General features: G+C 37.2%; 1 protein-coding gene across 3 annotated transcripts in view; it reads left to right on the top strand.

Annotated features, from left to right (window-relative positions):
* The window catches only part of LOC141508582 (nuclear pore complex protein Nup98-Nup96-like), a 92,041-nt gene that overhangs the window by 8,820 nt on the left and 67,542 nt on the right, over positions 1 to 15,679 (top strand). For all 3 annotated transcript variants that reach the window (XM_074217346.1, XM_074217347.1, XM_074217345.1), the window contains exons 2-5: positions 13,055 to 13,158; positions 14,484 to 14,585; positions 14,901 to 15,080; positions 15,390 to 15,529. In XM_074217346.1, coding sequence (XP_074073447.1) covers positions 13,083 to 13,158; positions 14,484 to 14,585; positions 14,901 to 15,080; positions 15,390 to 15,529 — 498 coding nt within the window. In that variant the 5' untranslated portion in view covers positions 13,055 to 13,082. The remainder of the gene's footprint in view (positions 1 to 13,054; positions 13,159 to 14,483; positions 14,586 to 14,900; positions 15,081 to 15,389; positions 15,530 to 15,679) is intronic.

Raw genomic sequence — 15,679 nt, 5'->3', positions numbered from 1 at the left:
TCTTCCCTATCACTTATCCTTTATGTTCCAGATAGCTGTCAAATCTTGTAATTTTTAATTAAACAATATCCTTCCCTCTATGTGTCATTGTCTCCATGCATAGCCCTACCTTAATTCAGACTTCTTATTAACTCCTTCCTGGACTATTACCATAGCCTCCTGATTGATTGTCCTGCCCCTTTTATTTGTTCTCTATACAGTTGTCAGAGTGAATTTCCTAAAACACAGTCCTGATCACATCATCTCCCTATTCAGTAAATCTTTTTTTTAGGTTTTTTTTTTTTTTGCAAGGCAAACTGAGTTAAGTGGCTTGCCCAAGGCCACACAGCTAGGTAATTAGTAAGTGTCTGAGACCAGATTTGAACCCAGGTACTCCTGACTCCAGGGCCTGTGCTTTATCCACTCGACACCTAGCCTCCCCAAAAGTGACCCTATTCAGTAAATCTCATTTGCCTCCTTGAAAACAATTGAAAATTTTGGTATTTCAAGTTCTTTACAATCTGATCTCTTTCTTGCCTTCTTAACATTTTTCCACCCTCTACTAGAACTTTGATCTAGCCATATTAGTCTACTAACTGTTTCTCATACTTATGACACTCCCATCTCCCCAATCTATTCCTTTTTACTGTCCATGACCTTGGAATAGTTTGCCTTTATCCCCTTCAGCTCTTAGAAAACTGGCTTTCTTCCAGACTCACCTCAAATGCTACTTTCTGCAGGAGAGCTTTCTCAGTTTTCCCAGCTGCCTCTGTCTTTTTAAGGTTGCTTTTTCTAATCTTTAGTACCTGTTTTTGTACATGTTTTATCCACATTTGAATGTAAGATTCTTGAGGGCAGGGATTAGGTTTTTTTTTTAGGTTTTTGCAAGGCAGTGGGGTTAAGTGACTTGTCCAAGGTCACATATCTAGGTAATTATTAAGTGTCTGAAGTCTGATTTGAACTCAGGTCCTCCTAACTCCAGGCCTGTGCTCTATACACTGCACCACCTAGCTGCCCCCATTTTTTTCTTTCTATACCTAGTGCTTTTCACAGTCCATGGCAACTGGGGTGGATAGAAGATGAAATGAGTGGAAACAGATCTGAACTTCTGAGCATTTAGCTTTGTTAAGCAGTTTAGCTTTGGTACTAAACCCTGAATACAAGGGGAGACAGATTTGTATATATCACATAAGACCAATTAATTAAAGAAAAAATTACCTTCTTGGTAAAATACACCTATTTGCATGTGCACACAGAGTCCTCACAAGCATAAGAGAGAAGAGGAAAAGTTCTATTGTACGGTTGGTAGATAAAGTGGGATTGATAAGGGAAGAGTGAGTAGACAGCAAAATGGCCAAAGAATGGAGGTGGTTGTTTGGCAGTGCAGCTTGAGGTCATTGTGGGAAGTAAGGGTAAATAAGATGTGACTCTATTAGGAAAAGGAAAATATAACATAATTACAATAATAAAAGGAAGCTATATCATTAAAATCTTTCACTGTACATATTGGAAACTGAGAAGAAATTTAATTTTAAAAAGTGTTTTGAAAACCTGGTAAAACCTTCCATTCATTATAGAAAATTAATGCCTATGGAGGAAAATCCTTTTATGGCTTAAAGATGGGTCAAGTAATTACAATAATCAGAAATTGCTCAGATCTCTATAATTCTCCACACTGGCTGCCCTCTTATACACATAATTATAATTTGATGGCCCATTTTATTTAAAATCTTTGCTGGTATAGATTTTTAATGTAACATAGGTTTTTTGTTTTCCAATTTCTGTATAGTTTCAAATATTCTATGTAATTTTAATTAGTGAGACCAGATTAAACAATCACTTCAATGGTTACCCATTTCATTCACTTGGAGAGAGCACTACAGTAAGTAATATGGAGTTGAAAAGGAAAAACTATCCTTGAGTACAAGATGTTTTTTAAAATCTGCCAAATGCAAAATGCTTGTGGAGAAAGAACTTGTACAGAATCTCTATTATACACATGTGATAGATTTAATGACATTACATAACCAAATACAGTAATAGGGATTTAAGTATGCCTAATAATGGGGCTGTGAAGTTACCTTGGTAACTGGAAGAAGAAGGAATAAAGGAAGGAAACCCTGAGACTAATCCATTTTTGCTTGTTTATCTTCTCCCCTCAGTAAGAAGCCTGGACATGTTAATGACATCATTCTCCCAATGAATACATGTTTATCTGCTTAATAGTTGGAATTTAGTGTCTTACATATTTCCCTCCTTAGATACTTGACACTTATTAGCTGTGTGACCTTGGACAAATAAGTCATTTAACCCTGATTATTATCTGACTGCTGGACCAGATGATTCTGTAGGAAAAAGTGTGACTGGTGATTTAGCACACAGCACCTCTGTCACTCAAATTCAATTGGCTTGTTGTCATGGCATCACTTCCTTGATATCAGGGTCTGCCTTCAAGAACAAAGGACAAACATCATCATAATCATCAGTGTAATACTTATTTCCCTCCTATTTCTGTGCTTTTTCAGTTTTCCTTCCATCCCTGAAGGTCCAAATAGCATATATTCATTCAGCCCTAGCTTAGGTTTTAAGTCTTCAATTTAGATTTCCTTGTTTGTCTTGATCTCTTCTCATATTGACTTCTGTAGTTACACATTGTGATAGTCTTTGCTTGATTTTTTTATTTTTCTTATGTCTTATTTCTTTTCTTTTTCTTTTTGGCAAGGCAATGGGGTTAAGTGGCTTGCCCAAGGCCACACAGCTAGGTAATTATATTAAGTGTCTGAGGTCGGATTTGAACTCAGGTACTCCTGACTCCAGGGCCGGTGCTCTATCCACTGCGCCACCTAGCTGCCCCATATGTCTTATTTCTTAAATAAGTTCCAAATTCCCTGACTATGGAGTATGGATCCAAGGATTTTAGAACTGGAAGAAGCTTTACTACTGCCCAACCCAAACCAGATTTTCTTTGTCAGTCAAAGACTCATAGAATTGGGAAGCAGTTCATGTTAACCTCTCACCAAAAACAAATAAACAAAAAAATCAAACCATAAAACAAAGTCACTGGAAGATTTAGGAAAGCTTTCACAAAGGAGATGGCACTTGAGTTGAGCCTTGAACGACCAAAGGAATTTCAAGAAGAGGTGAGGAATGTGCCAATCTTTCAACTACTGATGAATTTCATTGTGATTCTTAAGGCATGGTACCCACAACTGGATATTTACCATCAATTGGTAAGCATATGACAGAGATTCAAAACTATTTACTAATTAAATTGGGCTTAAAGCTACAAAAACAAAAAAAACCTGACCTATTTAGTACTCAGTACTGAAAGGCTTTTATAATAGTAGCTTCCTGAATTCCCCTTTCCAATTAAAGGGATAACTCTATTTGACCTATATTGTCCAAGTGACCTAAAGCTCCCCTTATTCCATAAATGACCACTTGACTGCTGGGTGTTCCATCTCTTCACCAGGCTACATCAACTAAACAATGGCGCCTCTTTTCCTGTGACACTTCGTTAAGGAAGAGTAAGTGTGCACAGTTTGTATAAGTGTTTCATTATTAGGTCTCAATGTGACTGAGGGCACAAGCAGATAAATCATGAGAGAAGTGAATATATATTCTTTAAAATTACTGAGTTTTTACAACACTCTATGCTTCTTTCTTCTTCTAGAGAACCATCCCTAAGATTTTTTTAAATAGATTTTTGGTGTGTAAGTTGTATATGAGGTCAGCAAGAACTTGGATATATATATATATATATATATATATATATATATATATATATATATATCATAGATAATGCTGTAATTGGAAGTAGTTGTTAGACTTCCTTTCCTTGGATGCTTGAAGATTTTTAGTTGGTATAGAGAACCTCAGAGTCCATTTATACAGTCTGCTGAGAAGAAGGTTGAGGATTAGATTGGTTAAAAGTAATCATACTGTATAACAGAATTGTGTTGTGATATAATGTTTACAAAGGACCTTTCTCACAGTTACCCTGTGAAGTTGGTAGTACAGATAGACAGATCGAATTTACCTGTTAACCTTCAAGGAAATAGGCACAGGAAGGTAAGTTTTTCCTTCTATAATTAAACATTTAGCAAAGGTAAGTCAGAACTTGAACTTAGAGCTTCTGGTTCCCTAACTAGTGCCCTTTTTTCTACTCTGTATGGCCATTCTTAGACCCTTCATCTCTTGTGTTCCATGCTTCAGTCAATCAGGGCTGTTGGTTCTCTGTACAGGACATTCCAGTTCTTTCATCTTGCCTTTGCACAGTCTCCTTCCCTCTTCATTTCTACCTCTTGGAATCCTTTGGTTCCCATTGAGGCCTAGCTCCTAATGTCCCATTTCCTTCAAAAAAATTTCCCCAAGTTGTTAGTTTTTTCCTAATTCCTGTCATTTTTTCTTTTATATACATACCTATTGGTATGTGCATGTGTTCATGCGTGCACCTGACCAGTATAGATGTTAGTAATTGGGTATATATCCTGAGAGAGTAGATATTTTTAAAGGAAGCTGAGTACTGTAAAAATTAAGATATAGCCAATATCATGAGAAAAAAACTGAGTTATTCTAAAATTTGAGCTTGTTATCTTTTCATAAAATGACTTGTAATCCCTATTTTCTTGGATAGAAAGGTTGGAAAAGTGGAGCCAAACAGTTTGTAAGGAAAATGCTTTACAAATTTTAAAGTGACTATATGTACAATTTTAAAGTGCTAAAGAAATGGGGGGGGGGGGTTGTTTATTATTAAGGATATTTCCAGACCCAAGAAAAGAGACTTCTTTGTGTAGGGTCTTTAGAATGGAGTTAATCTCTGCAGTAGTTTTTGATCATAAAATGTAAAGGCAATAATTTCAGCTCTAATATTCAGTGTTAAAAGATAAATGGAATAATAAATTCAAGAAAGATTAGGAGTCTTACAGAAACAGTGTCTGCATTGACTGTAGTTGACTAAAAAAATAGATCATTAATCCTCACATACTGCATGGCATGGTCTAATAATGTTTTTATTCCAATTCCCTGTGCAAATTTGAATGGGTTATTAAGGGTTCTAATTTGGTAAATGTTTACTTCACAGTGAGGGAAAGACCCCAGGCTGGTTGTGAGAGGTAGGAACTAGTAAATAAGATATAATCCCTGCTTTTTAGGAGTTTATTCTTTAATAAGGAAAAAACTGGAATTGGAATTCCTTCTACTCTTGCAGAGCTTAAATCCTGTCCTACCTTCTCACCTTGTTATTCTATAGTTTTTAAGAAGTAAAAGACTTTTCTAGTCCTTTTCCTATATCAAGTAACAGTATAGCACTTGGCTCTCTCTTGTTTCATTTTAGCTTATTGTTTAAGTTACCTTTTCCAGTCATGCTGTAGAAGGAAGGTATATATTAGACAAAGATTCCACTATTCCTAAAGATTAGTAATGAGGGTCAGTACTAGGGTGATGACAGTAGAAATAGGAAAAAGGAGATAGGGCTTGTTGTATAGGTCGAATTCATACAGTGTAGCATCAGTTACTTTTGTGAGATGAAAATATCTCAGATACTGAGATACTGTGAATAGCAGTGTCACAGACAAAAATAGTGAAATCAAGAGTACTAGCAGGGGAAACTATAAAAAAGCTTAGTTTTTGTATACTCTTGAGCTTGAGATGATGGGATGGTCAAGTAAAGATAGCCAGATAGCAGATAGAAATGTTCTAACAACTGCAGATCCAATTATGGAGTTTAGGAAAAAAAGCTTTGGAAATCATAGACATAAAGGTGCTTTTGGAAACTGAGAAAGTGAAATTGCAATGGATGTGAATATATATTGAGAAAATACACTTGGGATACCCTCACATTATTTGAACTGGGAAGAAGTCGGTAAAGAAGAGTATGAGACGTTAATGAGACAGTGTGGCATTTCTGAAGTCTAGAGAGGAGAGTAGTAGGAAGGGGAACATCAGAACTATAGGGGAATGAGTAATAGAAAGGACTGAAGAAAGAATGGGTAGCGAGTGAGAAAAAGTAGTCTTTGGTCATAAATTTTATTTGTCAAGGGGACAGGAGGGATCAGATGGTTTGAGAGCTAAGTAGAATAGAAAGCTCAAATTAAGAGACTTTTAGGATTGGAAATACTTGAATATGCTACTGGACAGATAGGATAGTTAGTAACAAAGGAATGAATGGAGGAGGGAATGATTTTTGGAGCAATATCTTATAGGAGGTGGGAGAGAATGACTTCTGGGGAGCTAAGTTTAAGGGATTAGTTTTGGTAAGTAATTTTGTTACCCAGGAGACCCAGGGAGAGTTCTGATGCCAAAATAAGAACAAGAAAGTTTGAGAAATGCAGGGAAATGGGGGGGCTAGGTGGCATAGTGGATAAAGCACTGGCCCTGGAGTCAGGAGTACCTGGGTTCAAATCCGGTCTCAGGCACTTAATAATTACCTAGCTGTATGGCCTTGACCAAGCCACTTAACCCCGTTTGCCTTGCAAAAAAAAAAAGAAAGTGGTGTAGGAGGTTGGATCATCTACTGTAAATGAAACATGAAAATGGCAGATTGTGAGATAGTTATTGAAATATAACTGAATGAAATTTGTCCAGATAATTGAAATATGACAAGGGAGTGAAGAGCAGGTTTAATTTGTATGGTAGAGGCAGAGGAATAAGCATTTGAAAAGGAAGTAGGGTAGGGTTTAAGTTTAATACTAGAGATGATACTTGGTACTTTTGACAATGTACATTGCCTACTTTCTTTTAAAAAACATTTTTTAAATTTTTAAATTTTTTTCCCCTTTATATCATCTTTACTTAATATCTCTCCACTCCTCTACTGAATATGTGTGTTATAAAAATTACTCTAAAGAAAATTCTCTGAGCAAAAGAAAGTTTTTTTAAATTTACTTTTCTGAGAAAAAGGCAGCAAGTCACAGATCACCAAGATGTCTCAGAGAGCAGTAAAGGTAAAGCTAGGTTATGTATACCCTACCAGCAATCCCCCCCCCCCCCTTCTCCTTCAACCCAAAGACTTTAAGTCTCCAGAGGTACAATCTATTCGCAGAAAATTACCCCAGCAACAGACACAAAGAAAAGAATGTTTTAGGGTTTTTTTTTTTTTTAGGTTTTTGCAAGGCAAATGCGGTTAAGTGGCTTGCCCAAGGCCACAAAGCTAGGTAATTATTAAGTGTCTGAGACAGGATTTGAACCCAGGTACTCCTGACTTCAAGGCCAGTGTTTTATCCACTACGCCACCTAGCTGCCCCACAAAGAAAAGAATGAAATGTTTTCATATTATTTTTCCCACCAGAGTGTGAGGTTACCTCAGGACCTTCATAACTGTCTTAACTAGAATGAAGTAATGGTTAAATTAAAAATGGTTAAATAATGGTTAAAATGTCCACCCCGTCAGTAAAAATAGTCTTATCATAAAATCAGGTGGTTTTTGAGCCTCCTTTGGAATGCAAGGTTTATTTGACAAAAACGTTAATTAACTCTGAGAGGATTTCACCATGAATTTTCCCACTCAAATGTAACAAAGTTTAGTATGGAGTGAATCTGACACATGCATTCTTAGAGACTTTACCCAGAAAGGAAGGGGGGGAAATTTTCAGTTTCTTTTGTTTTTGTTTTTGCAAAGCAGTGGGATTAAGTGACTTGCTCAAGGCCACACAGCTAAGTATTAAGTATCTGAGACTGAATTTGAACTGAGGTCCTCCTAACTCCAGGGTTGGTGCTCTATCCACTGTGCCACCTAGCTACCCTGTAAAACTTCTTTATAGCTACATAGCATTCAGCTTCATTTTGTTTTTGTTGTAATTGTGGCAAGTACATTTTTTCTTGGTTCTGCTTACTGGATTCTGCAGCAGTTCATATAGTAGCAGTGAAGGCGCCCAGGGATAAAAAGTTTAACCTTGGAAAGTCCTAAGTTGAAATGCATCAAATGACTTCTCTGTGACCCTGGGGAAGTCTCTTCAGCATTATCTGCCTCAGTTTCCTCAACTGATAGGCTAATAAATGGGGATAATAATGGCACCTACCTTCTCTAGGATTCTTGTTCAGATCAAATGAGATAATGTGTGTAAAGAGGTTTAATTAGTATATTGTTTGACATAGTAGGCATTTATTAAATGTTTATTCCTCCTAATTCTTCTCTGGTTCTTCATATTTTTCATTTCTCATTACAGTAATATTATACTGCTATGTACTGCAATTTGCCTAGACATTTCTGAATCATCATCACAATGCTTTTTCCTTAACTTCTACTTCTTTGTTGGTAAATACTTCCAAAAGAAGCCATTGAATTTGTTATCTGAGTGCAACCTTTTTTTTTCTTTTATAGTTGATTCTGGACCATACCACATCTCTGCTCCTTGCTACAGTTGTTTCACATCTTCTGTCTTCTACCTCAGCCCTTGCTTGTCCTTCTCAACTGTCCCCAGCAAAATTGTTTTTTTTCTACCTTCCTGAGAAAACCAAAGGTCAGATACTGACTGAGTTTTCTTTTTCCCCATCCCTTTTTCAGAATCCTTTTGTAGATTTTTTCTTCTTTACTTCTTTTGCATAATCTCTGACCCTTTCCCATATAAAATATTTAATCTGAATTTTTCCTATCTCCTTAAAAAAATTTAACCCCTCAATCATACCCTTGTCTCATAATTTGTTGCAATTATTAAGTGTCTGAGGCCGGATTTGAACTCAGGTGCTCCTGACTCCAGGGCCAGTGCTCTATTCACTGCGCCACCTAGCCACCCCTCCAGTTTTTTTCTAAAATCATTCTGCTCATCATTTCTTATAGCACAATAGTATTCCTTCACAACCATATACTACAATTTGTTCAACCATTCTCCATTCCCCACAATTTCTAATTCTTTGCTGCCATAAAAAAAGCTGCTATAAAATGTTTTGTACATTTAATATCTTTTCCTTTTTCCTTAATCTCTTTGGAATATGGACTGTATTGATGGTATTGCCATGTTAAAGGGCATGCACACTTTTATAGCCCTATCAGTGTGGTTTCAAATTGACCTCCAAAATGATTGGATCCATTACAACCCACCAATTAGGGTCCCAATTTTTCCACATTCCCCTCCAACATTTGTTGTGGGTTTTTTTTTTTTGTCATATTAGCTTCATGACAAACAATCCAGGGAAATGGATGTGCCATTAACATCTTCATTTGACAGATGAAGAAACTGAAACAGAAATAAATGATTTGCCCAGACTTACACAGCTAGTAAGGACATAGGTACTTTTGGTTCTAAATTCAACATTATTCCACTGTACCACTTGACTGTTTCAATACGCATTACAATATATAAAGAACAGGAAAGGAGAATTCTCTATGGATTCGAAAACTTATTTATAAAGGGTCCTTAAATTTAGCCATAGTAACAAAAATGCCTTTCTTGTCTGTTACTTTTTTCTTTTTATTTCTTATTTATTTATTCTTACAAATGTTTTTTATACATTACTAAAATATTCTTAAGAGTAAACATAATACCCCCTCCCCTCAAGAAAATATAGACCTACATAAGCAATAAAGTAAAGGGGAGAGAAAAATTAAAATAATAATGATGATGAAGGGGAGAGAAAAATTAAAATAATAATGATGATGATGATAATAATAATAATTGTAGGTATGGCCAGGTGGTGCAATGAACGGAGCACTAGCCCTGGAGCTAGGAGCACCCGAGCCCAAATCTGGCCCCAGACACCCAACAATCACCCAGTTGTGTGACCCCATGCAAGCCAACCCAACCCCATTGTTCTACAAAAACCAAAAAAAAAAAAAGACCCAAAATAAAATAAGATAGTAATAATAATAATAATGATGATGATAGTAGGGGCGGCTGGGTGGCAGACAGATCACTGGCCCTTGAGCCAGGAGCACCCCAGTCCAAATCTGGCCTCAGATACCCAATAGTCACTCAGTCCCATTTGCCCTGCAACACCCCCCAGAAAATAATAATTAAAAATGTGCTTCAGTCTGTGTTCCAACACCACCAGCTCTGTCATGGGTGGATCACATTCTTTAGTCTAAGTCCATTACAAAAGTTACTTCCATATTTTTCCACCATTGCCATTGCTGATTGCAACTCCCTCCATTCATACTTTACTACCATGTACTATATTTTCTCTCTCTCATTTCACTCTGTCTCTGCTGTAGGGTAGTTGAGTGGCACAGCAGACAGATCCCCAAGTCCTGGGGCCAAGAAGCCCTGAACCCCCATACCACCCCTTACCCAGCATCCACCTGGCCCTATGGTCCCGGACAGGCCATCCAATCCCAGCCCTTTGCAAGAAGTAAAAAAGAAAATGTGTTATATCTGACCACTCTCCCCACCATGGTCCATCCTCTCCTCCATCACTCACATCCCCCCCTTCCCCTGGTCCCCCTTCTCTCCTTCTTACTCTAGATGTCTATACCCCATTGAGTATATATGCTGTTTCCTCCCATTGAGTATATATGCTGTTTCCTCTCCTCTGATGAGAGCGAAGATTCCCTCATTCTCCCTTGCCTTCTCCCCCTTCCATATCATTGCAATAGCTCATTGTAATAAAGAAAAATCTTATTATATGAAATATCTTAGCTTATTCCTCCTCTCCTTTTTCTTTCTTCCATTACATTTCCCTTTTATTTATTGACTCCATTTTTACACCACACTATATCTTCAAATTCAGTTTTCTCCTGTGCTTCATCTATAAAAGCTCTATCTGCTCTATTAAATGAGACAGTTCATATGAGTATTAACAGTATCATTTTTCTATACAGGAATACATGTAGTTCATCATCATTAAGTCCCTCATATTTTCTTCTTCTCCTCCACTCTCTATGCTTCACCTGAGTCTTGTATTTGAAGATCAAACCTTCTGTTCAGCTCTGGCCATTCTAACAGGAATATTTGAAATTCCCCTGGTTCGTTGAAAGTCCATCTTTTTCCCTGGAAGAGGACATTCAGTTTTGCTGGGTAGTTGATCTTGGTTGCATTCTAAGCTCTTTTGTCTTCTGGAATATTATATTCCAAGCCCTACGAGCTTTTAATGTAGTTGCTGCTAAGTCCTGTGAAATCCTGATTGCAGCTCCACGATATTTGATTTGTGTCCTTCTGGCTGCTTGTAATATTTTCTCTTTGACTTGGGAGTTCTAGAACTTGGCTATAATATTCCTGGGGGTTGTTTTTTTTTTTTGGATCTCTTTCTCGGGGACATTGGTGGATTCTCTCCATGTCTATTTTCCCCTCTGCTTCTAGGATATCAGGGCAATTTTCTTGTAGTAATTCTTTGAAAATAATGTCAAGGCTCTTTTCCTGGTCATGACTTTCAGGTATTTCAATAATTTTTAAATTATCTTTACTAAATATGTTTTCCATATCATTTGTTTTTTCAATGAGGTGTTTCACATTTTCTTCTAATTTTTCACTCTTTTGGTATTGAAGTATTGAGTCCTGGTTTCTCGTAAAATCAGCAATCTCCCTGAGTTCTATTCTTTGTCTGAAGGATTTGTTTTCCTCTGAGAGCTTTCTTATGTCCTTTTCCATCTGGCTAATTCTGCTTTCTTTTTTTTAAGGTTTTTGCAAGACAAACGGGGTTAAGTGGCTTGCCCAAGGCCACACAGCTAGGTAATTATTAAGTGTCTGAGACCAGATTTGAACCCAGGTACTCCTTACTCCAAGGCCAGTGCTTTATCTACTACACCACCTAGCCTCTCCTCCTCACTTGATTTTCAAAGTCTTTTTTGAGCTCTGTCATAACCTGACCCCAATTTCTCTTTTTTTCTTGGAGTCTTTAGATGCAGGAGCTTGTACTTCCTCATCTTCAGATTGAGTGTTTTGATCCTTCTTATGCTCACAGGCAAAGTATTTCTCAATGGTGTTCCTCTTTTTTCTCTGCTTACTCATTTTCCCAGCCTGAGCCTGTTTTTGGGATGCTTCCTGAGGTTTTGGGACACCCCCACAAGGATCTCAGTGTGTGAGGCTCTGTCCTCCCTCCTGGTCTGTTAATGACTATATGCAACCCCCCCTTCTGCCACAGGGCTGAGGTGGGGGGTGGCCCTGCTGTTCTATTGGGGGGGGCCTAGACTGCCATGAGGATCTGAATGTGATCAGAGCCTCAGAGTCCTGTTCCAGGGACAGAGGACAGAGCTTGGCAGTCTCTCTTCACTCCCCTCCTTAAGCTCAGAGTGCTCATGCCCTGGGGGCTCCTGCTTACTGGCTCCCTCTGCTTCTGGTTCCTGGATCTGGGCTGCCCTGGCCATGCTGCTCGCTGTGTGCCCTGAGGGCTGGGCTTCACCTGCTCTGGCAGAGGTCCCCCGCTGTTCCCCCAGTTTGTGCCTGGTGCTCCCCCGGGTGTAGATCAGAAAACTGCCCTTGCTGCTGTGAGCCGCAGCTCCCAGCACCTGGAGGAGGCTGAAGTTCCTTCGCTCTGGCAGGCCACCCCTCTGACCCTGTGGAGCCGAACCTTTCCTCTTTTCCAGGTTACCTTGAGTTGGAGAACTGCCTCACTGGATCCCTCTTTGGGTTCTGTCTTGACAGAGTGACAGAAGTCCTTAGCTTATAAGTTTTGCTCCAGAGCAACTAAGAGACAGTCCTCTCCTGTCCTCTTGTCTGTTGCTTTCTGAGCCAAATTATAGTCACATCTCTGCATTTTTTAAGGTTTCGATGATGCTCCTTTTTTGCATCACCATCACTGTTCACCAACTCCTCTCCTCCCATAGATGTTCTCCTTTTTAACACAAGCTTTTGCAAAAACATTTAATAGATTAGTCTGAAACAGTTTCATTCAGTACTTTTTACAACCCATCTGCCAAGTGATGAAAAGCATAGCACAAAATTACTTTTTGAAGTCATATTTGGTTGTTTCATTGATCAGAGTTCTGGATAGAATTTAGAATATTTTGTATTCTTCATTGTGATAGTGAATAATAATAATAAATGTCTTTCTTTTCCCCTGTGATGAACCAACCCAGCCAAGTTTGTCTTAAATGGAATGATTGAACAACAATTGGCAAACTGAACAATGTACTTTTACAGAAGCCACTTCAATTGTATTTATTACTTACTAGAAGAAATTAGTATTTGTTTTTTCTTCTTTCTAGCTTTGTGAAGTGCTGAATCACTTCAAAGATGTTTAATAAATCATTTGGAACTCCCTTTGGGGGTGGCACTGGTGGCTTTGGTACGACTTCAACATTTGGACAGAGTAAGTTAAGCTATTTTAAAATTATTAAATTTACTTAAATATCCTTAAGTAGAATATTTTGAAGAATAAAATATCTCCTAATTTTGTCTTAAAAATTATCTGTATTTTGGATTCTTACTCTTGATATTAAAAATGAAATTTTTAATGTTACTGTAATAAGTTAACTGTTTTTAATCAAAAGTTTTATTGATGCCTTTTTTTAATACAATAATTTCCAGGTATAAAACTTCCCTCTCACTCTATTAGTGAGCCTTTCCTTGTATAAAAGAAAAAAATTTAAGAAAACCACCCAACATTTTTCATATCTGATCCTGGTTTCCTGGTAATGTTACTTTGTATCATTTCATGCAAGTCCTCCCAGATTTCTTTAAATTCCTTATGTTCTTTATGAGAAGGTAAGTTCTAAGTTGACTAAGTCATATATGAGTCATCTCTTGCAAAAAAATAAAAAATGAAGTAGGAGAATACAGAGAAAGCAGCAAAACTAGTCAAAACTTGAGCAGTTTTCCACACCATAGTCCCCTACCTCTACAAAGAAGGAAAAGAGATACATTTTCTCATCTCTTCTCCTGGGTGAAGCTTTGTCATTGATAATTACACAATGTTCAATTTGTTTTTTAATTCATTCCATGCATATTATAGTCATTGTATTTATTGTTTTCTTCCTTTGACTTAACATTGTTTTGCATTAGTTCATATAAGTTGTCCCACCAAACCTTTCATTTTATAGAGGAGGAAACTAATTCCAAAAAGGAGCTTCTAAGTCCAGGGTTCTAGACTCCAAGTCCAGCATTCTTCCTGTGTTTTATATCACAGCTATACTGTCATTAATAGATGTCTCAGCAGATAATAGTGGATTAATAGCTGTTAAATTCTAAGCTACAAAAGAATGTTTTTGGAAAAACAGTATGCTAACTAATTATTGACATAGTTTTAACAGTCTGAAATTAGATATTTCTGTATCAAATAACTATAAGCAAGTTGGAAGACTGACATCTTTTCATGTCTGAGAGCTTTTGCCCTTCCTATATGCATCTCTTTAAAAAGTTAACTTTGGGTCTTTGTTTTCTCTTTATCAGTGTCCTGGAGGCCATGGGATCCTATAAAAGGGGTAGGGGTTGTCCATGGCCAAGTAGCAAATCAATAAATATCAGCAGAGACTAGAATCTAAATCTTCTGATACCCACTCTGACTCCTTAAGTGTGATTAGGAAGTCTTGTATTTATAGCCTATAAATAAAAATGAGTTAATTTTGTTATTATTAAGAAATTTAATTTTGGGGTCAAATCAAATTGAATTGTCTTAGCTTGATTTTGATTTTGCAGATACTGGTTTTGGTACCACAAGTGGAGGGGCATTTGGAACATCAGCATTTGGTTCCAACAATAACACTGGAGGCCTCTTTGGAAACACACAGACTAAGCCAGGTAGGATGATACAGAATCAACTCTGTTGATTGGTCAATGTAGACATAATCTGTTTTAAAATCATTAATTAGTTCCACAAAAACAACATTAAGACTGTTTCATGAAAATGTAAATTTAATAAAGGGATCATTGCCTTGAGGATATTAGCATATTGATATGGGATTTCATGACTTTGTAATGGGGTTTGGTTATGAGATATTAATGTTATCATTGGAAAATGACATTGATCAGGTGCCAATATAAGGATTATGGTATTCGAATTGATCTATAGGGCATCCTCCCTTAGAATCCTTTTCTTTTGGTTTGTGTTTTCAGGAGGCTTGTTTGGGTCAAATTCATTTAGCCAACCAGCTACCTCCTCTACAAGCACTGGCTTTGGGTTTGGAACATCAACAGGGACATCAAATAGTTTGTTTGGAGCTGCTAGCACAGGAGCAAGTCTCTTCTCATCCCAGAACAATGCTTTCGCACAAAATAAACCTACTGGTTTTGGAAGTAAGTAGGACGGTGCTGATTATTGAACAAATACATTTGTGATCAGAGGAGAACAGGGGAAGAAGGTGATATGAATTTGTTTATTAAAAAGACAAATTTGTTGTGTTTTTTTATTTCCTTTTATAAAAAGTTTTAACTATTGCATTGATAGAGTATTTTCTTTATAAGTGAATTTTAGTTAATTTTGGTTCTTTAAATTTTTATTAAGCATCTACTGTGAATAGAACTCTGTACTAGAGCAAAGAAAATACTTTTATTCTAGAGACTCAGATACTTCTCCATTTAGTGTTTCCTTTTTTTGCCTTGTAGATTTTGGAACAAGCACTAGCAGTGGAGGTCTCTTTGGGACCACAAATACAACTTCTAACCCCTTTGGTGGCACATCCACCTCTCTTTTTGGACCCAGTAGTTTTACAGCAGCTCCTACAGGAACCACCATTAAGTTTAATGTAAGTGATTCCCCCCCCCCCCACTTTATTTCTTTGGAACAAAGCACTCAAACTTTTGTATCTTAGAATTATCATTAAAAAAAGTTTTATATTTGTATAGTGTATGATCTAATCTGTTATCCTCTCAACTGTAAACATTAGCAGATACAG

Source organism: Macrotis lagotis, chromosome 1 (assembly GCF_037893015.1).
Source record: "Macrotis lagotis isolate mMagLag1 chromosome 1, bilby.v1.9.chrom.fasta, whole genome shotgun sequence".
NCBI classification, from domain to species: domain Eukaryota; kingdom Metazoa; phylum Chordata; class Mammalia; order Peramelemorphia; family Peramelidae; genus Macrotis; species Macrotis lagotis.
The sequence above is the reverse complement of the archived record's forward strand: the minus strand, read 5'-3'. Positions and strand labels throughout refer to the sequence as shown.